General features: G+C 48.0%; 1 protein-coding gene across 1 annotated transcript in view; it reads right to left on the bottom strand.

Moving 5' to 3' along the window:
* PITPNB (phosphatidylinositol transfer protein beta) overlaps positions 1-24,788 on the bottom strand; it is a 915,448-nt gene that overhangs the window by 97,016 nt on the left and 793,644 nt on the right. The window contains exon 11 of the mRNA XM_069619364.1: positions 16,061-16,183. Coding sequence (XP_069475465.1) covers positions 16,061-16,183 — 123 coding nt within the window. The remainder of the gene's footprint in view (positions 1-16,060; positions 16,184-24,788) is intronic.

Here is a 24,788-nt window from a genome sequence, read left to right as displayed (position 1 = left end):
AGAGCAATGGGAAAGGCTATGTAATCTTAATTACAAAAAATATATAGAGAGACAGCGGGAGGAGATAAAACAGGAAGGCTTTTGGCATGGTTATATAAGAATGAGAGCCCCAGACCCACTATTAGGACAGTAACAAGAGAAGATGGCAGTGTAGTTGACACCCAGGAGGGAGTAAACCAGGAGTTTGTAAATTATTACAGGGAACTATATGAGGATAAGGAGAGAAGCAGTTATGCAGAAATAATAGATACATTAGAAAACATAGGTATGCCTAAAGTAAGTGCTGAAGACAGAGAGGAGCTGGATGCCCCGATTACCTTGGAGGAGTTAGAAGAAGTGGTGAGACAGCTCCCTACTAGTAGGACCCCCGGGGGCGGACGGGTTTCCAAGTGAGTTTTATAAAGTGTATAAAGCAGAAGTACTTCCCCCGATGTTAGATATGCTTAATGAAGCGTTTGAGATGGGAAGGTTACCAGAGTCACTTAGAGAAGCGATCATAGTACCGCTTCCCAAACCTAATAAGCCCGGACATAGCTGTGGCTCCTACAGACCATTGTCAATGCTGAACCAGGACAGCAAGATACGGACGGCTGTCTTGGCAAGCAGACTGCGCAGAGTCATTGGCAAATTAATACACCCCGACCAGACGGGCTATGCCCCGAATAGAAACATTACTCATAATCATAGACGACTCCATCGGGTTATTGAATGGGGGAGTAAGAATGAAGGTGAAATGGAAATAGTGTCCCTGGACGCTGTGAAGGCCTTTGATTCTGTCAAGTGGCCATGGCTGCTGGCGGCCCTGGCAGGCTATGGGATGGGGCCTGGATATATAAAATGGGCGAAGATGCTATATAGCAAACCGTTGGCTAGTGTCAAAACAGGAGGGGTGATCTCCGAGAGATGGCAACTAAGCAGAGGTACCAGACAAGGGTACCCTTGGTCCCTATGCTGTACATATTAGCTTTAGAGCCTCTGGCGATATACCTTAGACAACAGTATGATACTATAGGCATCGAGGTGGGAGGGGAGCGACACTTAGATCTCCTTGTATGCGGATGATTTGCTGCTATACCTGAAATACCCAGAGGAGAACCTCCAATATATCCTGGAGGTTATGGGCAGGTATGCGGGGCTGTCTGGCATATCGGTGAACCCTCAGAAATCTGTTATTTTCCCGCTGGGTAGCTATAAAGGGATCCATGTTGAGCGGTTACTGGTGCTGCAAGCCCCTTGGGCGGTTGGTACCTTTCGGTACCTAGGGATAGACGTGTACCACACGGTGCAAGAAGGACATAGGCACAACACCGAGGTAGCCATAGTGAAAATTGAAAAGAGTATGAAATTCTGGGTGAAGTTGCCTCTAGCAATGATCGGGCGAGATGCAATGCTCAAGATGGTGGTCTTACCCAGGCTCCTGCATTATTTCGGGAACATTCCGTACCTAATGCCTAAGAAGTTCTTCACTAGACTGAACGGCATGTGCAGTGATTTCCTGTGGCAGGGTACCAGAAAAAGGGTGGCACTATGGAAGTTGCAGAATTTTTATGAAAAAGGGGGAATAAAACTGCCTAACTTCGAGGTCTATTACGTAGCGTGCCAACTGCAATATATAGCTAAATGGCTCTCAGATGAAGAGACTGCTGAATCCAGGTTGTTTAGAGCAGACTGCACCCCATTCTACTTAAAAGACATGATCTGGCTGCCTGAGATGGAAATGAAAGCGCACCCTAAGATGATGATGCTTGGGTGGAGGATCTGGCGACGAGCATGCCGGATGATGGAAAACCCAGTCCCATGCTCCCCGCAGGTACCGCTGGTTGCGCTGGCTGGGGGAGACAAACAGCTACGAATGACAATTAGGAACCACTGGGAACCTGTGGGGTTGGTAACGATGACTGGAGGGAGGGGACTATCATACATTTTGAAGAGCTGGGAGAGGAAGTGCGGTTACACGTGGGTCAATATATTACATATCACAGAATGGTGCAGGAAATTAAGACAACTTGGCCCGAGACAGTGCTGGAAGAAGAGCCAGATGTTACCGTAGACATGATATATGATATGACGGAGGGAGGGCATGAGATTTCTAGGTTGTACGAGATAATGATGTCCAAGGTTGGGAAAGAACCAATGCAACTGAGACTAGACTGGGAGACGGAGGTGGGAGCCCCGATTGAGGATGGGATGTGGGAACGTGCTCTGGGGTACCATAAAAAGGTGTCCAGAAACGCTAGATTAAAACAGATCCAATTATATATTACCCACAGGGCATACATAACACCCCTGAGGATATTGAGGTTGGCAAATGCTGGCAGACAGGCATGTCCCAAATGTGACGAAGAACAGGCTGATATAGTACACATGTTCTGGTCCTGCTCGGTGATTGAGCGTTTCTGGAACAAAATAGCTGGGAAACTGGCGGAAAAGGGGGTCACTCTGGTCATAGATTCAGCTTGGGCCTGTTTACTGGGGGGGTTCCCCAGATCGCAGAAACTTAAACATGTCAGTAAACTGAAGGATTTAGCATATGTGTTTGCAAAAAGGATTGCCATGAGCTGGAAGACTTGTCATAGGCCACAAGTGGAGATATGGTGGAAGGATTTACAGAAGCGGGCGGAAGCGGAGACCATGGTATGGCAGGAGGCAATTAATACAGGGGGGAGGAAGAGGTGGGAACCCTGATAGCATGGAAATCACAGGTAGCGGAACTGTTTGGAATGACGCAGGACTTGACAGAGTCCAACGAAAAAGAGGGCCCACCACGCGGTGCAGGCACAAAGTGAACAGAATAAATAGGCTCGTAAGGGGGGGTGGGATAAGGGGAGCAGTGACAAAAATTGTGTAACAAACAGTGTGAAAACAGTATTATTGATATTGGCACTGGAAATTTCAAGTTTGGTTTGTATTGGTTTGTTTGTTAAATATGTAATAAAAATTGTTTAAAAAATACATTAAAAAAAGACTTCCCTCTCCTGGCTTGGAATAGGTAGGCAATTAACAAATCAATTTAAAAGTGTTCCTCTGCCAATGGGTGGACAGTGAGGTGTTTAACAATGAGGCTAGGATTCACAGACTGTGTCTCTGAGTTGGGAGATGGAAAACACCTGAGAGGGGAAACCCCTTGAGCCCATAAAATGGGTGTGCTAGAGTTGTGGGGTGGGGGGGGGATAGTGCCCCTTGGACCCAGGAAGAGGGGAGTGATTCAGTGAGGGGCATGTACCTTAGAAGAGGTTTGTGCTCCTGAGAGGAAGGTTCTGAGCTCCTGGGACCCCAAAAGAGGGGTGTGATTCAGTGAAGGGGGAGGAGAAACCCATGAACCAAGAAGGGGTTTGCACATGTGAAGGGGAGGAAAGCCACTTCGGACAAGAAGAAAGAGACCCTGAAAACCAAGAGAAAGGGGGGTCGGTGAGTGAGAAGTAGTAAAAGAGTGTATTTGATCCCCACAAAGGTGATGTGCAACAAAAGAAGAGAGCCCCTTAAATGCCACATGAGAGTTGTTCTCCAGCAAGGGAGGGGGGGGTGTCGATGGAGGGGTCGGGGGGGGTTGGGAGAAGAACCCGTAAGGCCAGAAGATGGGTATGCTACAGTGGAGAAGAGAGCGACTTTGATCCCCAGGAGAGGGGATTTGTAACAGAGGTGTAGAATCACTTGGCCACAGGAGAGGGTAATAAGTAAAAGAGAGAATGCTATGTGTAAGGAAGGAGTGAGAAACTAAGCTTAAACTTTAAAGGTCAAGTATTGAAGCAGTAAGCCCAGTTCAGACCTTTTGGGAAGCACATATCTCAGCAAAACTGAATTATCGCTTCTCCATGGGAAACCTGTCATATGGTCCGACCATTATCTCCTGACGTTTGCCATCAACTCCCCACGTATACTGAAAAGGATCTTTCTCCTAGAGTCTGCCACCGTAACTGGCTCTCATCGGGCCTGAAAGCTTGTGTCACCTCCGTCAAGGTTGACTGTCGGAATGCCTATGAGAAATATCTCTTGCTTCTGGCCCATTCCATGGTGGTGCAGCAGATTTGGTGGCCTCACTTAGACTGATTCAACCTCTGAGACTCCCCTCCAAACCCTGGTTCTCCGAACAACTTCGTCTGACGTCAATCTCTCTTCAGCTGTGGTTCCTTCTAAGGAGGTCTGTAACTATCTCATTTCTTCATTTTTACAATTGATACCATTCGCCATAACATCTCGCTGTCTTCCCAGGCTACTGTATTTGACAGTACAGTTCCCGAGGTCACTCTGTCGGTCTGTCCTCATCATTGGGAGGTGTTTCCAAAATTCACTGCGTGCTCTATTAGCACAGCTATCAACCAACTCAAGTCAACTGCCCCCTCTGACCCGGTGCCATTCCTAGTGATGAAGACATTTCTATTGACCTTTTGGGTGAGATCTCTAAGTGTAACGCTCACCTGATTCCCACGGAGGCGCTGGTCTTGGCAGGAAGGTGTCTGGGACTCGAAAAGTGATGTGCAGGACTCGATTGGCTTCTGGGGTCGAACCTCTTCTCACTGTGTGTCGAACTCGAAGGGTGAGGTTTCTGCAGGTGAAAGAATATGGGGATTAAGGGTCTGGTTGTTGAATGTCCCTCTCTCTCTCCCTCTCTTCCTAGCTTCTCCGTAGAGCCCCCAGGTCAACGTGCTCACCTTAGATAGGTGAATGCTGGACTCTCCATCTGCGTCTGGTGAAGGGTGCCGTTGCCAGTTCATTCACTGGTGAAACATAGGCCTCTTGAACTCAGAGGATCGTTACCGTCGTTAACTGCACGAGCGGTGAGTTTCCGGACACCTTTTTAGTCTTTACAGCCTTTAGGTGCGTGGCACGTTAATATTGAACAGGACTCTGTATAATGCTTTTCCCTTTTTGTCTTGCAGGACTCTGGAGATGGAAGATGGAGTGAAGCGCCTGGAAATGAGTGAGTAAATGCAAGCGCTCAAACTGTCTTTTTCCCTTGCTGCTTAGTTCGTGCTGAAGAGACGCCGGAGTATTTGCAGGCGTTCTATTGTGACGAGCGCGATGGGCGTAAGTAAATACCTGTCTAATGTCTCTTCTTTTGTCTTCACAGGCGGCGATGCAACGTGAAGAAATCCGGAATTCGCGGAGTGCCGGTAAGTAATAACAATGCTTTTGTCTTCACAGGCGGAGGTGCAGCGTGAGGAAATGGCCGCAGCCGATGGATCAGGTGAGTAAGCACTGCGAGTAAAGGTTGCCTTGCTAACCTGTTGTTTCTTGTCTTTGCAGGTGCTGTTGTTGACTGAATACAGGAATGGTAAGTATAATTCTTGCAGGTTCAGGATCGAAAGAAGAAAGGCTGGAACAGACTCGGTGAGCGTTCTGCTGCAGATGCAGAATAACGCGAAGCACGTTTCATCTATCGGGTGTGGTTTAAATAGCCTTGGAGTGATGAGGCATCTTCCTCCACGGCCCCGCCTAGGTAAGAAAAGAGTTCCAGTTCCAGAAGAGTTCCAGTGCTGTATCCAGGGAGTGGAGCTTGCCCCACCCAGGTAAGAAAGTAGTTCCTGTTCACAGAGGACTTCTAAGTGGCTGGTAAGTAAGCAGCATGGTCTGCTGCAGGTAAGTCCACCCAAGCATCTTCATACATAATATGAGCCCGGCGCTTCCAGTGCCGGGACCGATGACTTTGATGAGCCTGGTGCCACCGGCGCCAGGACAAGGTCCAAAAGGTCCCAGTGGGGACCGGCTGGTGCCTAAGATAACGGTTAGGGGCCTGCTTCCAAGGATGTTGGGCTGTTCCTGCCTCCTTGGAAGCAGTGATCATGACACTAAGGCCATTAACAGGTCTTGTCAGTTAGGCCACATTCCTAGCGAGTTGAAACACACTAAGGTTATTCCGCTTCTTAAAAAGCCCTCTCTTGATCCTGCACTTCCCTCTCACTACCATCCTATATCACTGCTGCCTTTCCTGATGGCATTTGATACTGTCACCCACCTCACCCTGCTAGCCCGCCTAGCCAATGCCGGGATTGCTGGCCAAGTACTGGCCTGGTTTGCCTCATTCCTGGAGGAAAGAGGTCAAACCGTGTTTATCTTTGTTACTTTCTCTCCCCTGCGCCCTCTCCTGTGGTATTCCCAAAGGCTCTGCCTTGTCCCCTATATGTTTTAATATCTATATTCAGCCACTTGTGTCTCTCATCTGCTCCTTCGGCATTAGATGTTATTCTTATGCAGAAGACACTCGGCTCCTGATCCGGTTTGATCTTGAGCAGGCTGAGATGACGTCACGCCTTTTATGCTGTCTGTCTGCCATGGGAGATTGGATGAACCACAACTGGCTGAAGCTTAATGGTGACAAGACAGGAGGTACTGGTGGTGGGTACCCCTCCTGATCCTTCACTCTGGGTGTCGTCCTCCTGGCCATCCTCCCTTGGTTTCCTTCCTATTCCCGTCACTATCGTCAAGAATCTTCAACCCTCTCGATTGAGCACCAGATCTTGGTGGTCCGCAAGGCAGGACACTTTCATCTCAGGGTTTTGAGAAAAGTACTCCCCCCTCATTCCCTCTAAACTCACACCGCCAGTCTATCTTGCGCAGCCTAAAGGCCATGTTCAGAGACTCAGCGTATCCAAAATCTCACTGCCCGGCTGGCCACTGGCTCTTCATATGGCGGCAACATTACTCCAGCCCTGCGCAGACTTCACTGGCTTCCTGTGGCTCTGTGTGTGAAGTTTAAGTCACTGTGTCTGGTCCACCGTGCTCTGGCTGGCCTGGGAGCAGAGTACCTCTGACAAATTCAGGCGCTATGTTCCCAATCGGCTCTTGCGTGCTGGTCCTGCCGGCTGCTCTGTGTGCCTTCCTTCTGCCGCTCTTGTCTGGGCAGGCAGTCTTTTTCTGTGGCGGCAGCCCAGTTGTGGAATGCCGTTCACACTCTGCAATATCTCTAACCATCTACAATTCCATAAATCCCTGAAGACCTTTCTGTTCTAGGCTACAGTATCTTAGTTACGTGGGATCCCAGCGCAAGAAACGTTCGATGGTTGAGCGCTTATAAACTTTGCTAACATAACATAACAGAGAAGAGCTCAAGCACACACTTGGCGAAGGGAGGGAGCCCTAAAATCCCAAGAGCGGTGGAGAAGTGTTGTGGTCCCCAGAAGAACAATAACAAATGAGAACTAGAAATCACTTTCCTGTCTGGATCTTTATGTATGCAGCTTCAAGGACTACGTTTCCCCCCAAGAACCTTTACTTAACAGCAATCCTGAAACCCTTTCCATGCAAACGTCTTATTTGTTTTACTTTGTGTGTGTTCAGTTGGACATGCAACAGTACAAATTGCATCGTTATTTAATAGGATGTCCAATTTTCATAGCCAAACAGCATGGTGGAGGCACTGATAAATAAATGAACTGGTACTAAATGTTCAAGTCACTGAGTAGAAATGGGCCTGGGTACTGTAAGGAAGTTGAAGGAGGAAGCTGACACAAAGGTGGCATGTTGTTGGTTATAGACTTATTTGTGCATAAAAAGGCCCTCCCTATCCCCATCTTCAAAGGTTTGTTTCCCTACCTCAAAACGAATACAAAAAGGGCCTGTCAGAATGCCTGCCAAGTCAAACTCCATCGTACTGTGTCACAACCCACTTCCATACCTCACACTACTTTATAGAAGATACAAGTAAAATCCAGAAGAATGGCTCCCTTCTCTGGGTTTAGATCCACACAGTTTCCAAAATAAACAGGGGTAATAACTCCCTTCCCCTGGCGCCTCTAGCACAACTCTCAGTTCAGGACCAGGATAATGACTCCCTTCTCTTGGTATTCTTGGCACAATTCATAACAAGGCCACAGGGAATGACTCCCTTCCCCTGACGTCTTTAGAGTATGCTCCAAGAGCTTTGGTCCATTCTCTTGGTGTCTAAAGAGTTCTTTCTCACAATCATCAGCTTGATGCACACTTTGCCACTCTGTTTTGCTGTTAGCAAAGTTCCAAGTCCATCTTTGATGATCACTGGGCTTAGTGCCACCACTGCGATGAGGAGGTTCTCCTTGCTTGCTCAGTTCCCTTTTATTGGGGACCCAGACCCTCCTCTGGTAGTCAGTGGGCTTATTACTGCCACTGCAACAAGGAAGGTCTCTAGTATGCTTGGTTTGTGCTAATTAGGGGCTCTGAAATGACTCTGGTGTGCCGTGCGGTGATTACCAGTGGGATGAGGAAGTTCTCTTTGGATGCTTGGTTTGAGCTGGTAGGGTCTCTGACCCGTGTCTGGTTGTCAGCAGGCTTATGGTCACTACTGCGAAGAGGAAGCTCTCCTTGGATGCTGGGTATTTCATTGTTAGGGTCCCCAACCCATCTATCTTCCACCCCTGGGTCCCCACCGGGTCTGTCACACCTCCCGTTACCTTCTGAGGGATTTTGGCACACCACTGGGACTTCCTGGGACTGGGGTTCTTCCCTTTGCTGCACCAGGCTTCTCTTTCCAGTTTCCACATCACTGCAGCAGCTCTTTGCTCTGACCTGCTGCTCAGCTCTTCGCTCCAGCTTTTCATTCGGATCTGCATCAGCTGGACCCACAGAGAATTCCTTTTGTGTCTCGCCAGCATCCTCCACTCTTCTCCGACTCTGGTCTGCCCACAGCTTTTGAAACTCCTACTGGATTCCACACCTGTTGCCTCTCTCCCGTGGGTTAGACAGCTTAGTTAGTCTGTTGTCTATACTTACACAATGTTGATGGATTGTGGATTGTAAAAGACCTTTGTTTCTGTACAAAGCTTAATCCTCATGCCTCCTCGGGGCCACCTGGTATCAGTACTAGCACAGTCAATGACCTTCATGTCTTCTGTGCTCTTCTTTGTCCTAGTACTTTTGGCTTTAGCTTTATCCGGTCAGATAGCAGAGCGAGCAGAACGCTTGCTTTGACATCTGCGCAGAGCCTGCCAACACTGGATATAATCCCACAGGGCCAAACTCAGCCTTTCATCCTTCAGAGGTCGATAAATGAGCAACACACACCGTGGGTAATACATTATACGTTACTCACCGTAGTGACCAACGTACTCTTAGTCCATAGTCCCCTTTCCTCCATACTGCATGGGCGTCCCTCACGAGGGACGGGAGACGGAACCTTTTTCACCAGAAAAATCTTCTTCCCCTCTAAATTTAGAGGCACAACGAGGCGTGGCCCTGAATCCGCCCTCCGGCGCCACACCTCTGTCCCCAAAGACGCTTCGACAATAGAAATATCATTGCCTAATGACACCAGATTATTAGGGGTAGGATGGTGGGACGTATGGAGGAAAGGGGACTATGGAGTAAGAGTACGTTAAGAGTACGTTAGTCACTACGGGGAGTAACTTATAGTTACTCTTATGTCCCGTCCCCTTTCCTCCATACTGCATGGGTGATTACAACTGAATGTAGCCCCAGGATGGAGAGGAGACCCTCCTTAAGCAAACAGGTTTTGGAAATCATCCTGCACCAAGACCGTCTGAGTTGACTGATGAATTGCAGTAGTAGCGGCAACGCTGGGAATGCATAGAGGAACAGGCCATCCCAGGGGAAGGAGAATGCATCCCCACGCTCCCCGGTTGGGGAAACCTGCTGGCGAACCTCCAGCACTTGGTGTTCGTCGCCGTCAAGAACAGATTGATCTGGGGACTGCCTCACCGTTGGAATAGAAGATCTAATTCCTGCCGAAGCTCCCACTTGTGGCAAGAGCGCAGCTCCCTGCTGAGTGAGTCGGCAACGGTGTTCTTTACCCCTGCTAGGTGAAAGGGTACCAGGAATATCCCCTGGGCTACAGCCCAGTGCCACAGATCCTGCGCTTCCTTGGATAGAGCTGGGGATCTGGTGCCCCCCTGCTTCCGGATGTAGAACATCGTGGTGGTGTTGTCGGTGAAGACCTGCATCACCTTTCCTTTGCGGGACGGAACAAAGGACTTTAGGGCCCAGAACACGGCCCGTAGTTCCAGGACATCGATGTGCAGGGACCTCTCCTCCGGGAGCCAAAGGTTTCTTGCGTGGAGATCTCCGGTGTGCGCGCGCCCCATCCCTCCAGAGAGGCGTCCATTGTCACCGTCTCCTGATGCGATGGGGTTTGGAAGTCCATACCCGCCGTGAGATGTGCGCGGGTACCCCACCACTGGATCGCTTGACGCAAAGTCTTGTTGAGGGAGAGCTTGTCTTCGAAGCTTCCCACCCCTTGTATCCAACGGGCATCGAGGAATTCCTGCAGTGGCCGCATCCGCAACCTGCACAGATGCACGAGGTAAATGCATGATGACATCATGCCGAGCAGGGACTTTATGGACCTTACCCTGGCTACTTCCATGGTCAACAGCCATTGTATCTTGCTCAGGATGGCCTTTATCCTCTCCTCCGACGGTGAAGCTAGCCGTGCCACCGTGCTGAGTCTGGCCCCTAGGAATAGGACGTCTTGCAATGGCACCCAGCAGGACTTCGCAAAGTTGATCGAGAACCCCAGTTCCGTGAGCAGGCGGGCGGTCCTCGCTGTATGGTCGACAACGAGTTCCCTTGTCTTCGCTCGGACGAGCGAATCGTCCAGATAGGGGTAGACATGGATCCCCTGCAGGCGCAGCCACACCGCAACCGGCGCCAGGCACTTGGTGAAGACCATTGGCGCGACTTCAAACCGAAGGGCAGTGCCTTGAACTGATAGTGCCTCCCCTGGACCACGAAGCACAGAAACATTCAATGTCCTTTGTGTATGGGGATGTGGAAGTATGCATCCTCCAGGTCCAGCCATGACAGTAAGTCCCCTTCTTCCAGCTGTCCCAGCATGTGTTGAAGGGTAACCATCCAGAATTTTTGGGATTTTATGTACCTGTTGAGGCGGCGGAGGTCCAGGATAGGCCGCCAGCCGCTGGTCTTCCTTCGGACGAGGAAGTACCAACAGTATACTCTGGAGCCCCGGAGCCTCTCCGGGACGAGTTCTATCGCGCCCTTTGCCAGCATCGCTCGTACCTCCAGAAGTAGCTGTGGGATGTGGTTTTCTTTCCTGGCCACCGGTGGAAAGTCTGGGCACTTCCTTTGGAACTCCAGAGTGTGCCTGTAGGCCAGGGCATCCAGCACCCAACGGTCGGTGGAGATGGATTGCCACGTGCTGTCGAATTTCGCCAGCCTGCCTCCCACCAGAGTGCGCTGGTGGGGGCCCGACGTCATGGCCGGTTCAGTCCTGCTTCGCTGAGGCCTTGCCCCCCTTGGGCCCCTTGGTGACGGCGACAATGTCCAACGCCCTTGTTGCGGCCTCTGTAGGCTTCTTGGACGAAGAACGGGCCGCCTGGCGGTATGACGAAGAGCTGCCGCCGAATCCTTTGGAGGCACCGTGGGACTTGCCTCCAGAGGTCATAAAAGGACGGTCTTCGCTGATGAAGCGTGCCCAAGGGACGGGCCATCCCGGTGTCCGCCTGGATGGCCTGTAGTGACTTGTCCACTGCCTTGCCAAACAGGTTGTTCCCGTCGAAGGGCATGTCCAGTACCCTGGTCTGTACGTCCTGATGGAAAATCGGTGGCCCTGTGCCACCCGCGCCGGCAAAGGCAAAAGCTGTTGCCCACCTGGTGAAACCCAGTGTTGGCGATGTCCATGGCTACCGTGATGGCGTGGTCAGAAGCCACCTCGCCCTCCTGCAGGATATCGAGGGCCTCTGCTCTCTTGTCGTCCGGGAGGAAGTCCAGGAGGGGGGCGATTTTAAACCACAGCTCCCTATCGTAGCGGGCCACAATAGCGAGAGCGTTGGCCGCCTTAATGGTCGTCACTGCCGACGTGATGACCGTCGTCCCATGGCGTCCAACTTCTTCCCCTTGCCGTCCGGTGGGGAAGTGGAAGTAGATGCCGTTGCCGTTGCCTCTGCCGATTTCTACTTGGTCGCCGCAGAGACCACCGAGTCCGGGGACGACTGCACCCTGAGGCACATAGGGGCGGAATCTGGGACCCGGTACTTCTTCTCATACCGGTCTCGCTTCGCAGGGGCCGTGGACGGGTTCTTTAGAAGGGACAGACCCTCTTCCCAGATGTCGTCTAACAGCGGGGCCGAGAGTACGGTCTTCCTCTTGGCCTCTTGTCGCGGATAAAGGAATCCTTCCTTCTTCTGCTCTTTGGGACATAGCTGGAAAAGCTCTGCGGCCCTGGCGATCATGGTGTGGGAGGAGCCAATTTCGTCGGGAGGGGAAGCCCGGGGAGGGGGCGATGGGAGATCTGTTCCGTTGTCTCCGCCGTCGTCCGTCACCAGTCGTAGCCGTCTCAGTCTCCGTCTCGTCCATCGGTGGAGGAGATGAAGGTGAAGGATGGAAAGGTGGGGGGATGGACTCACCTCCGCTTGGCTGGAGGGTTCCCCGAAGGTCCAGGCGCTGCTCGATTGTCCGCTGGCGGTAATGGCAACCTTGTCCTTATCTATGTGCACAGAGTCTGCAGCGCCAGCAAGATGTCATTCGACCTGTCCGGCGGTGCTGGTATTGGTAGCGACAGGGTTGTCAGCAGAGGCTCCTACAGTTCCTCGTCAACCTGCCGTTCTTAGTCGGCTCCACCCTCGCTCTCCATGTCCGCCTCGTCGGGATCCTTCCCACAGGCCCGCCCTTGTTGAACATCTTGTCCAGGACCGCCTTGACGACCGACATCTCGTCCTCGGAGGAGGTATATGAGTCTGTTAGGGCTATCGTGCCCCCCCTCCTTCTCAGCCCGGGGGTTCACGGGTGTCTTTTCGATTGGCTGGAAAGACGATTCCCTCCGGGATGGCAGGAAACTCTAGGCATGGAGGCTGTCTCTACTGGGGTCGCCTCCGCGGGCTTCACCAGGGACGCCACGACTCCTTCAATCGAGGCCTTAGCCGGGTGAATCTGGACCTTCACGACCTTAGGCGAGTCAGAGGCCTTCACCGTGGGGGGAGGGTTACCGCCTTGCTCCTCCTTAGCTTTTTCTACCAGGATCAACCAGGGCTTCTCCCAAATCTTACCCGGGTTCTCCGACTTCCTTTTCACCGAGCCCGAGCGTTGGCTCGTGGTTGACGGAGTCTGTGACATTGTGCCCGGCCTGGCAGCCAAGGAGCCCGAACCAACAGCGCTCCCGGTGCCTGCTGACTCGCTGCGCTTTGTCTTCTGTTGGGTCCCCATCGCTGGAGCGCCCTCAAAGGACTTAGAAGACTGCTCAGACTACTACTTCTCACCTGCTGCTGGGCTCTTCACCTCCAGCCAGTTAGCGAGCCGTGTACGACGGTCCTTCATGGTCCAGGCGGACATGTTCTTGCAGAACGCCAGTCCTCCTCCACGTGCGACTCGTCGGAGTGCAGGCAGTAGAGGCACTGGGAGTGTTCATCTTCCTTGAAGACGTTCTGCAGTTCACATCCTGGGCAGATCCTAAACAGCTTGGATCCAACGGGCGTCGAGTCTCCTTTGTCCTGGGCCATGTCCAAGCGGGGTAGGCCTCAAAGATCTTCTGAAATCCTCCAAGAAGTGAAGTTTGACGACAAATGGGCCTCGAGGGGCATAGAAATTTCCGAAACGGGTCCCCGTTAATCGGAAGAAGAATCGGTGGAGCTTAAGACTCGAATTGACCGAAAAATGAGAGTAAAACTCTTTGGAAAAACGCAACACGCAGTATAAGCTCGAGAGCTATAGCACGAGGTCTCCCAACACTTGAACGTGCTGTAAAAATCTGAAGATGGCTGCCAGAAGAGGGGCTAAGGTAGAGGGCAGTCATTGGCTGGGGGCAGTATGACCCAGAGACCAGTGATTGGTTATCAGAAGAAAGACAGTTCAGAAACAAAACTGAAACTGATTTTTTCTTTTACCGATGATTCCCAGCCTGACGACAGGGGAATATTCACAAGCATGTGAATCCATGCCAGACCCCATGCTGGAGAATTCCGAGTGCTATTTTATGCAATTGCAAAGTTTTAAAAATCTGATTTTACCTCCCATTTTGTGGGGGAAGGTCGGATTTTAATTCTGTTTGCTGCCGAAGTATACCCGACTTGCTGCTCCTTTTTATCCACTCAAAATTCGATGAAAAGGGGTTTGAGGGAGCATTGCAGGGGGAAATCTTAACTCGGGTGCTATCTACCCGAACAGTAAAACTTCTCCCATTCATTTGTGCTTCGGATATGTTATGGTAGAAGGTCAAACTAAGTGGATTTCATCAATTTACCTTGTAATTATCACCCCATTGGTGATTGCTGCCCAATAATAAATGTGTGTGATTTTCTTTTAATTTAAAATAAATAAATATTGTATTACCACCCACCGGCCTGGTTCATGGTCGATTGTGACCCGGGGTATTTGTGAAAGGGGGTGTGAGACGGGTTGGGTGCCAGCTCAATCCGAATTCTAGGAAATTAAGTAAAAGTGTTTTAACCCCTTCAGTGCCAAGGACGAGATATCTCACCCTTGGAATTGCATGTGCAGTGCCAAGGACGAGATAGCTCCTCCTTTTTGGCACCTTGTTTTGAGCGAAGCAGGGATCGCTCAAAACTGTAATCCAACCCCCGGGCTATGTGAGGGGGAGGTCCCCCTTCACTGCCAGGGGGCTGGATTACCTTCACTTTCACGTCGGCGTGAAACTGAAAGTAAAATCACTGCAGCAGCCATTTTCGGCTGTATATGTGAGAGTGTGAAATTCAGGTGTGAAAATAGACTTGGGGTTTAGGCTTTCCCCTTGGCGCCCAGGTAGGTGCACCCACACATGTGAGGTACTGTTTTCATCGGGGCACCTGTGGGAACGCAGGAAGGTATAACATTTGTTGTGTTTGTGTGGTTTTCATAACGTTTTGACCCATTTGTTGGTGCCCTTTGTCACACAATCCTTTCATTTCCCAAATGTGACCTACATTTAGTCGCTGCTTTAGGCACCATAACCTGCACAAGTCACCTACCCTTGAAAAGGTCTGCCTGTGCTCTTTCAAAAAATGTATGCTTGCCGTTCCTCACCACATTGTTTTTCCCGATTTATATATGCTAAGTGCGTCTGTTCAGGCCGTGAGCATAAAACTCCTGTGTACCATGGCTCAGTGTTTGGCTTGTGGTATTGCTTATTTTGTAAAACACTACAAAAAATGTGTGCTTTCCTATGGGGGATGTAGCGGAGCATTTCTTTTCTCAAAATTCATAGAAGCCATTGCCATACCAAGCCAACCATGTCCAACACATACCTTTTTTTCAGTTGTTTTCCCGCTTTTCCCCCAATCTATGGCATTTTCCCCTACCTAGTTGTTGCCTGACCTACGTAAATCACCCCTTCCTAAACTTGGAATTTTGTCCACTTTTCAGAAATATATGCCTTTCTGTCCTCCAATTCGGCTTTCCTACCCTTTTCTTCCATTCCGTCCATGCATGTCCAATTGGCAAAAATGGCCAAAATCGCCTACCTCTCACAAGACAGTTGATAACCACATCAAATTATTTTATTTTCGTTTCCAATCAACCTGTTCTTGAAAGCCAGGATATTGGGGAATTCAGCACAGCAAACAATTTGTTCATAGCTCTTACAAGGAAAAAAAACACAGGCTTATTTGTACATCATTTTATTGGCATTTTTTGAATAAACCCAATATTTTCGCCCTTTTTGCTTATTTTCTCTCACCCCCCTACATCAACCTACGATCCCTGGGTGGTGTTACGACTGCCTACATGTGGGGAAGAAAGGAGCCACATTTGGCCTAGATATCTCATGTAACAAAAAAGTTACAAGGAATTGAATGGCCACATACCGAAATCACCAAAAAAAGGCCCTGGCACTGGGGGGAATACCCATGGCACTTAAAGGGTTAATTGTGCGCTGCATCCTAGTCTAGTGGCAAGAGTCCTGGTCTGGTGTGTGACGCCCGATTAGAATCCTTAACAACACTTACCGTGCTCAAACCATGTTTTGCAACAAGAAATATTGTACTTAAAGAGCACACAGGTGCTCGCATGGCAAGAGAGCAAGAGAGCTAAAATCCTAGAAGATAAGTCTTTGATGGTGCCATAACAATATTACACTTAAAAAAAGAAAATGTAGATGCATTCATATGAGACAGTTTTTTCCAAAATCTTTTTGCAACTTACATATATACAACAGAAATTATTTTATTACGTATTACTACATTCTTACCGCTTCTAATTCTTTTTGTGTTTCATCTTCCATCCTCCTGATGTCCTCCATTGTTAGACCATGCCATCTATCAATCCAACAGAAGAGCTGGCGATGGAAATTTGTAAATATTCTTTTCTCTTGCTATAAGAAAAATCAAAATTACTCATGAATATTTCTAATGTGAAGAACAGTTTAAAGATTAACTAACAATAATGTGTTTACTTACGTTTGTATACTAGTGAAATAGGAATTATGTATGACCAGTATGCACAATTGGCAAAAACATTACAATGGAAGAAAAATAATTCACTGTCTCCCCCTCCCCCCCACTCCGCACCCCCCCAATAAACAAGCCTGGACATTTAAAAGTAAAAAAAAAGGTCCCCTATCTCTTTTAACAACAAGTTATGAAAATACCTATTTCGCATTTAAAATATATAGAGATTTTAATGTGAAATTATGTACATACATGATGAAGTTATACAGTTTCAGACAACGTCATCAAAACAACAATTTAAGACATCAAATAAAGAACTATAAAGTAACAGACCCATATACAAGAGCAAATTTATCAAAAATGGCTTGCATAAACGATTAACAATGGATATGTTACAGAATCTTATCGATAACAAAAGTGGCTTAAATGTCAGAGTTCAATTGCATATATTTGCATGCAAGAATCTCGAAAAAACCATTGATCATTAACAACTTGCTAATATTATTCCTCTTAAATCATGGATTTGGGCTCTCTGCTGCACCAATCAATATGAATGCTTGTAGGGTTACTTTCAATCGAGGATTACAGCCATTCCCGTTAATCTCTGCCTAGTATCCGTCGAGAGAGTAATCAATTAAAAAGCCTCCAATAATAAAAGTGTCAGATTAGCTATTCTCCAATTTACTGTCCTTAATTTCTCCAGAGGGCAGCATCGTTGAGCAACCTCATGCCCCCAAGTTAACATTCAAAATGCATCCTACAATTGCAACATTATCTTGTGCTGATTAGTGGAGAGTATCAAAGACATTGAACGTTATAGACACTCTACTCATAACTCACTGTCGTCCTCAAGAGATGTTAATACGTTATGTTGAGAAGAAGGCAGCCCCATTGCCCCAAACCCATAGGTCCTTTAAGGCGAGATGCATTTGAGGCACTGTACTGAACCAGGGGGGAGAGGGGTCAGTGAAAGGGGCACTTTCTCGTCCAGCAGGACACCATGCTAACATCATCAATTATAGTATATTCATATGGTGCGGCCCAAGGTGGATATTAATATTCCTAGGTAGAAGAGAAGGCTTGCATGGTAAGCAAGGTAAAGACGGCATTGCATGCACTAGGCCCAAATCCACGAGGCAACAGAAATCTCCAGTCATGCCTGAGCTCCCACGAGAACAGTTTGCACCCCCACTCACCACACTGTTTGTCCATTGTTCTTGAAAGTGTTGCGAAGATGTGTCTTTCACCCAAGAGGAATGTTCCCTACAAGGCCGCGATTAGAGGCCGGCACCTGGTGGGCATGTTCACTTTGGCCAAAGCATGATCCGGCCCAATCCCGAGTGACCACGAGTAATAGCCCATATAACTGACTAAATTCTAAGATCCCCAAATTCCATGACACCATGGCCCTTTGACCATCAACCCCAAAGTAACAAGTTCTGAAATGTTCAATGAGGATGGATAGGATGGATCGTTGAAGCGACAATCATAATAGTTCAAAACGAGGGCAGAGACCTTGGAGTCGGATGGCGCGGCGGGAGTGAGTGAAATGTGCAGTTGAAGGATAGAGTGCCCTGGAACCTTATGTGTGTCTGTTTTGAAATGTGGTAAGTGCATGGTATGATTGATAAACCCCCGCCCCCGAAGGGTTTATTGCTGTAAGCATCCTGGCATGTTTACTGGGATGCTAATCGTTTTTTTTTTAAAGTTGAGAAATGGCACGTTAGCCATTTCACAACTTAAAAAAAAATACAAACCAAGATGAATGTCATGGATTAGAGAGAAGGGAACTACACATAGGCCGTTCTCCCTTTCCATGGTGGCCATTGCTGTAAAAGAGATGTTTGCTGGCAGGGAAAAGTAAGTGGGGCAGGGGTGTGCGTGGCTGATGTATGTGGAAATTGGGGTGTGGGGAAGGAGGCGAAAGGGAGCGCCGGGCTGAGGGCACATTTAACTTCATTGCCATCGGGGGAAGAGGGTAGTCTCCCACTTCTGAGGAGGTTTACCATGAGGCTGCCACCCACCCCATGTGCTTATTTGCCTCCACAGGCAGCTGTGACTCAAACCGGACATTCTTGTCAGTCTTTAAACTCGTTTATTACCTAGCCCAAGGTACTGACCTCTAGACTTAGAGCATTCCACTTAGTTGTAGTTATGGCAAATAACGGACAACTGATTGATTAAAAAAAAACTTGATAAGGGAGAACTGCAACATCACTAAGGGACATTGCTAATATCCTAACCCTGTCCTACCTGAGACCAATCAGGAAAAGAGAGATACATTGGTACGTTGAGGAAGAAAAGCAAACACCACCGACAGGAGGCGAGTACAGGAAAATAGCCACTCCAAAAAAACAGTAGTACTAGAAACGAGTTGAAGTCCGAGACCAAAATTATCACGCATTGCACCCAATCCAGGTGCTAAGGTCTTTCCCGGTGTCTCAGAAGTTAGGCTCTATCCATCAAGGAACCAGACTAATTCTTCTGATCATCCATCAGCCACATCCATCACTATGACCCTCCTACCATGAAGACTCATCAAACCTGCATCATCCCAGAGTAATCCAGAGCAAGACAGCTGGTGTAAGCAGGAAAGGTAAGAGTTCTGAATCATTCCAAGCATCACTACAACTGTGTGTCAGGCTTTCTCCTTCTCTTGTTTTCACTCTCGGATATCAGGAGGAGACCATCAAAGAAGTAGGCAGATCTGCCTGACTACATCCATTCAGGTGATTCGCCCACAATGCCTCGCACACAACACCAAGGTGTCTGCTGCGCCGGAAACATAAGGGTGGAAGGGGACAAGGCTAACTTCTGTTGAGTCCTGTTCTGGGCTTGAAGGACCAGTGAACAGAAACTTCTGCACTTCACATCTACTTGGTCTGATTAGCACCCCAGGTACAGTCTCCTGACAGAGCTCCTTTCTATGTATCCCTTGCTCACCAATCTACAAACTATGCTTCTAAATATTCTATTCCTCCTGTAGAGGAGCAGGTGTACACATTTTCACTAATCCTGCCCCCTCACCGCCGTAATATTGGAACAGTAGGAGAAGAGCCCTATATGGGACTCCATGTGTTGTCCCTATACCGCATTGAGTGTACGAGAGATGACATGCACTCAGACATATCAAATGTATCCTTGCACTGAAAGAATGGAAGGATGTCAGCATGCACCATTGGACATCATGGAGCGCTGAGTGAAATCTGATGAGGGAAGAGTGATGTCATGAAGAGGATGTGTGAAGAAATACTGAAAAGATAAGAAAATACTTAGTGATGATGTAACTGAAAGCAACAAGAGAAACATGTACGAAATAAAAGAGTAATCATGTATGCAAAAGAAAAGTAACTTGGAGACCAATAAGTGTAAATACGCAGTAACGCAAGGTAGATGAGAGATATAGAAGCTTGTTAATGTAGCTAGGACGGATATAATTGGAAGATGGACACTGGCTTGTGTTAAGATTAAATCCAGCTACTTCAGAGATAGACCAATGTTGCAGAGTCAGGAGACGCTAGAAAACAGCTTTGTGTGGAAAGCGAAGGGGAGTCAATGTTGGCCTGGTATCAAGGATGCTATTTTTAAGGAATAGGTGCAAGGGACAAAGGGAGGCGGGCGGCTAAACCATGTGCATGAGACACATTTCTGTTAGATTAAAGAAGAGGAAAACATCTGCAAGAGCCAAGTATTGGGCAATTAAAAGTGAATAAAGTCTATACAAGATGGAGTGAGCAAGTGTCTAGAGGCCAAGAGGAGCAATGACACCCAGCATAATTGAATCAAACAGCAGTAAATAAGAGGTCAAAATGGAAACATTTGTGGTCCCTTCACACGTGATTAAGAAGTCGAGAACAAGGGCTATTCATTAAACTGTGGATGAAGATAGTGATGTGCTTGCACTCCCCTTAATGTCCCAGAACAGGGAGCAGGCTGCAAGGTCAATTAAAGACGGGAATACATGCTGCTAACAAGCCGAATGTCCAAGGTTGGGTGAGAATGCCAACCAATCAGTGGGTCTATGGGGTAACCTGCTATACAAAGTTGCATAGACCAATCTGCTGCCATTTTGTCTGCTATAATCAGTATTATACGTGAGTTTAGGGCCCTATAGAAACGTGCATATGTAATGTATGGGATCATACAGAATAATTCTGAGTCCAAATAACCAAACCAACTCAGGAAGATGGCAAATTACTGTTTTATTAACAATTATCTAACACAGGGAGTTTACAACAAACATCAATGGATGTACGCTCAGTCCCTCAACGATCTTTAAACAAAACAAAGTCTTTATACCAAAGATACATCAGGGGTGACGTCATACTACGTGGCAATAATGAAAAAACTATCAAGGGACGGGATTGGCTAAGGGGAACATCAAAGTATACTTTTTTATAGGAGCTAGGATTGTAGGATTGTGATTGGCTGTCCACTATCAGGTGGACAACCTATGCCTACCTCTGAAACATTAGATACACAGTTTCCCACTGGTCTTCAAAACTAGAAGGTACTTTGTTATATGGACTAATATAATTGGTTAGCACGCATGTGCCAGGTCTGTGACATTTGGTTCATTTAGCAGCACGCAAGCTCAGACCCAGGTGCAAGGAGATGGGGCATGACACTACCTCACCACCCAATTAGCCCAACATTTCTCATCGCCCATGCCTTCTGCCATGAAGATTGTCTTTGCACTTGGCCTTTCAAAGTATCCTTGCCTTTGAGAATGCACAGGAGTGAGAGCACTCACTATCGTGTCTGGGACTCAAGTTCCAACCCTATTTTCATCCTTGGCCCTCGTGACAGGAGACCACGATCTGGTCCATTTTGCAGGTTTTAAATGAATTAAATTTGGCACCCTCTGTGTTCTTTCTCTGCACCTTAAAAAGGGTAGATTCAACCTCCGCATGTTCGCTCATTTCCAGAATAGATAGCGGACTTTGGCTGCTTCAGTCTTGACTCCATGCCAGACAGCCTAATCTTGCAGCTCCGCGATTATGCTTATTCTTGCTGCACCACAGTTTTCCCTTCCCACTTCATGGGTCCTGGCTCACAAAATTCATCATACCGATGTCCAGCTTCTATATAATGGCAGCTTTGCCTGCGTTCTATTCATGTATAGCCAGGTTCTATGACGACTTGGTCTACCTTGCGTTTCAGCGTCTGTACATTTATCGAACGGTTGATTTTCTGCAGCACTTTGTGCTCGTGTAATCCTTTTCGACATTTAAAGGTTCACTTGATTCTTTACTTAGTCATTAGTTTCTTTAAGATCTATACATCCTCTTCAGCCAGAATCTCGGGATGTCGTGCATACTTTTTATGACATCACTAGCTTATTTTCTTTTCTCTTTCTCATATTCCTTCAGAAAGTTCTTCCCTTAGGTTATCACTTCGGGGATACGTTCAGTAGAGTTGTCTCAGTGGGTACCTTCTTTCAAACACAGGCTGTGGTATGGGCACAACGGCTGGTGTCAAACACGGCACGTCTCCAACATATGGGAGGAAGGGGGGGGGGTCTCCTGCACAGGTGTATAGCTGCTCCTCTACATTCCCCCCAGCCCCTCTGGTTGAGTCCTTGTAACGCTCACCTGGTATCCACGGGGATGTCACTCAGCCTGTTCTGACCTCTTACAACCTTGAACCCTTCCCTGGAGGCTATTTGACTGGAGAATGGGCCTGAAACACAGGATTGGTAGAGTTTAACTCCCTATTGTCTCTGTGTGCTTGAACCCCTTCTTCCCCGGGGTCCAACTCTTCCCTTTGATCCACAGCTCACCTTGTTTTCTTGGATAGTGTGCTCTCCATCCTGCTTTCAGCGCAGGGGCGCGTTGATTGATGCGGGCTCGTTGCTGCCTAGTTACTTCACTGGCAAGAGTCCGACAGGTAAGTATAATGAGTCTTTTGAACAGTTCTCTAACTTCGTTCCTTTCCTTCCTTAGATGATGGACGGCGTCCGGGGATGGTGGCGTGCTGCTGAGATGAGTAGCGCTGAAGGTGAGTGAGAGCGCGATGCGCGATGCATCCCTTTCGTATTTGTATTGAACTGAGTTCTTTTCCTGTGTCTTTTAGGTGCCGCGGTTATGAAGAACAAATGCGGTGAGTAAGCGCGGTATGCAGCACCTCTCGATGTTTCCACGCCAACCTGGAGTGTCTTTTCCCTCTTGCAGAGGGATGAGAAGTTCCGGAGACAGAGTTCTCCCAGAGCGGCTGGGATTCAGGTAAGCGTTTGAAGCTCGTACAGGAATTTAAAAATAAGCAAAGATCTGCAGAATGCTTACTAATGCCTTTTTTATGTTCTTTTACCTTTTCCTTAGGAAGCGGCGTGCCGGGATGGGAATGACACCGCCGAAGATGCCCCCAGAACAGAAGGAGCGATGAATGATGGGCAGAAGCGCCGCAAGGTAAGGCTGTTCCTAACAGTGTTCTTGTTCTTGCAGGAGCTGAGCGAGAAGAAAGATGCAGGCCTACTGGAGACCGATCCGAACACGGCGAGTGTCACGCTGCAGGTGCAGAAAACGCAAAGCATGTTACTCAGCCTGGGCGTGGCTTAAATAGTCTCTGGGCATCCCAGGTGTCTCTGGGCTGGACCACACCCAAAAGACTAGACTGCACATGCAGTTGTGGGAACCGAAATATGTGGGGGCAACCATCTTGTCCCCATCAATGCACTACAAGTCCAATCCCCAATGTTATCCTATGGGAGTGAGTGAGTCTGGTGCGACAAGCGCCAAGTCTGACTCCAAGTGGGTCTTTGGAGGGATGGAGAGGCCCTTGAGGGCCATGTAGGTGATTGTGGCCTGGCTCCAGCCAGACATCTTGGAGGGCTGGGGACATGAGGGGCAGGAATCATGACAGTCCTCAACCACCTTCTTGAGTGTTTCTACATCCTGGTATTTTCTCTTGAAGTATTTCTTAGGTGTCCATATTTTCATCACCCCCTTCAGGGTGCCCGCTGATTTGACATGTTCATCTATACTCCAGGTCATGTAATTACACTGTCTATTCGGGGTACAATAGACCCATCGTTCCACATACTTATGATTCTTTGGATACAGAAACTTTGTTGCCTCAGGTTCTACGATGCTAGCCTTTACGTAGTCTCTGACGACATCATCGGTCATCTCCTTGGAGTTTGGTTCATCTTTGGCATCAATCATGATCTTCATTTCTACTACCTTTTTTTGATGTTTTCTTGCATTGGGCAATCACCACCCTGACTACACAGAATCCAAACATTACTAGCACCAGTATTACTCCAAGAACCTTGAGTAGATTTGCCAACCAATGAGGAACCCATGAAAACAGGGAGGTAAATCAACAGTCATCTTCAATTTCATCTGCCTCTTCTTCCCTCTTGGTATGCAGGTCTGTCAACATTGATATGGCCTCTGCCAAGGTCCCATTCTGGCCAGAAGGTATAAGTGCAACATGATGGCCCGATTTTGGCACAAACTCCTCCTTCCATGGCTGTGATCATATCAAGGACATAGCTATTCTGGAGGGTCATTAATCATATGGCACTCAGCTCTTCTTTAATGGCGTTGAATTCCTTTATAGTAGCATTGATTGCCCGCAGAAGCTCCCATCTGGTGATTTGCAACAATTTGGCCTTCGCCACCATTTTGAACTCAAGGCATAAATATAGTTGTCATTATCATAGCAGTCTTGCTGCACAACTTGAGCTCATCAGGAATGGTTTCATACACGGTTATTGATTTGGATGAGAAATAAGGTTCTCTTTTCATCCGCCGGAGTTCAGGCAATCTTTTTCTCAAATGGTCATCTACTTTTGGGAATTCGCTAATATTTAGATCGCTCTGCTGAATCCCTAATGCTGGCACATGGATGAATACCAGGGAACACACTCTGCCCCAATCCTTGGGCAACTTCATATAGGCTTTAGATCCACAAGCCCAATATCGGTCCATAAGGACAGATGACTCTTCTCATTCCAGGAAGGTCAATTATGGTTTTGCATCCTGTGTTATGTCCCACGTGGTTCTTTCCATGGCTTTGGAAAACATATTGTCACATTAACCAATGGGATTACAACTACTGGACCCGATTAGTCTTCAACCCATGTCAGTAACTTGGAGTGCTTGGCCCATGACTTTAAGCATCCATCATTCAGTCTCTGCACTTCTTGTACATATTCTGTTTTCAGAAGATGAGTTGCACAGGACATCATTTCATCTTCCCATCCCTTATTGGTGTGCACTTGTCCATAGATCAACAGCTGCTATTTCGTCACATCAGGACAGTTCATTCTCTTCATTTCCTCAACGATTACCTCATCCTCTCCTGCAGCAGGATATACATGCATTTTGTCTGTCCATCCAGGCTCCTTCTCCATTCATATGGTTTTGATTAGTCATCCTGATATGGAAACAACCATCTTGATCTCCATCGCAAGGATGCCCAGCTTCCTTGGAACTGTCCCTGAGTAGTAGATGCTGCAAGATGGCTGAGGCATTTCACATTGTATGCTAATACCTTCTTCTAAATGAAAGTCCTTACTGTATT

This window comes from Ambystoma mexicanum, chromosome 10, assembly GCF_040938575.1.
Source record: "Ambystoma mexicanum isolate Mex_15411 chromosome 10, UKY_AmexF1_1, whole genome shotgun sequence".
Classification (NCBI taxonomy): domain Eukaryota; kingdom Metazoa; phylum Chordata; class Amphibia; order Caudata; family Ambystomatidae; genus Ambystoma; species Ambystoma mexicanum.
The sequence above is the reverse complement of the archived record's forward strand: the minus strand, read 5'-3'. Positions and strand labels throughout refer to the sequence as shown.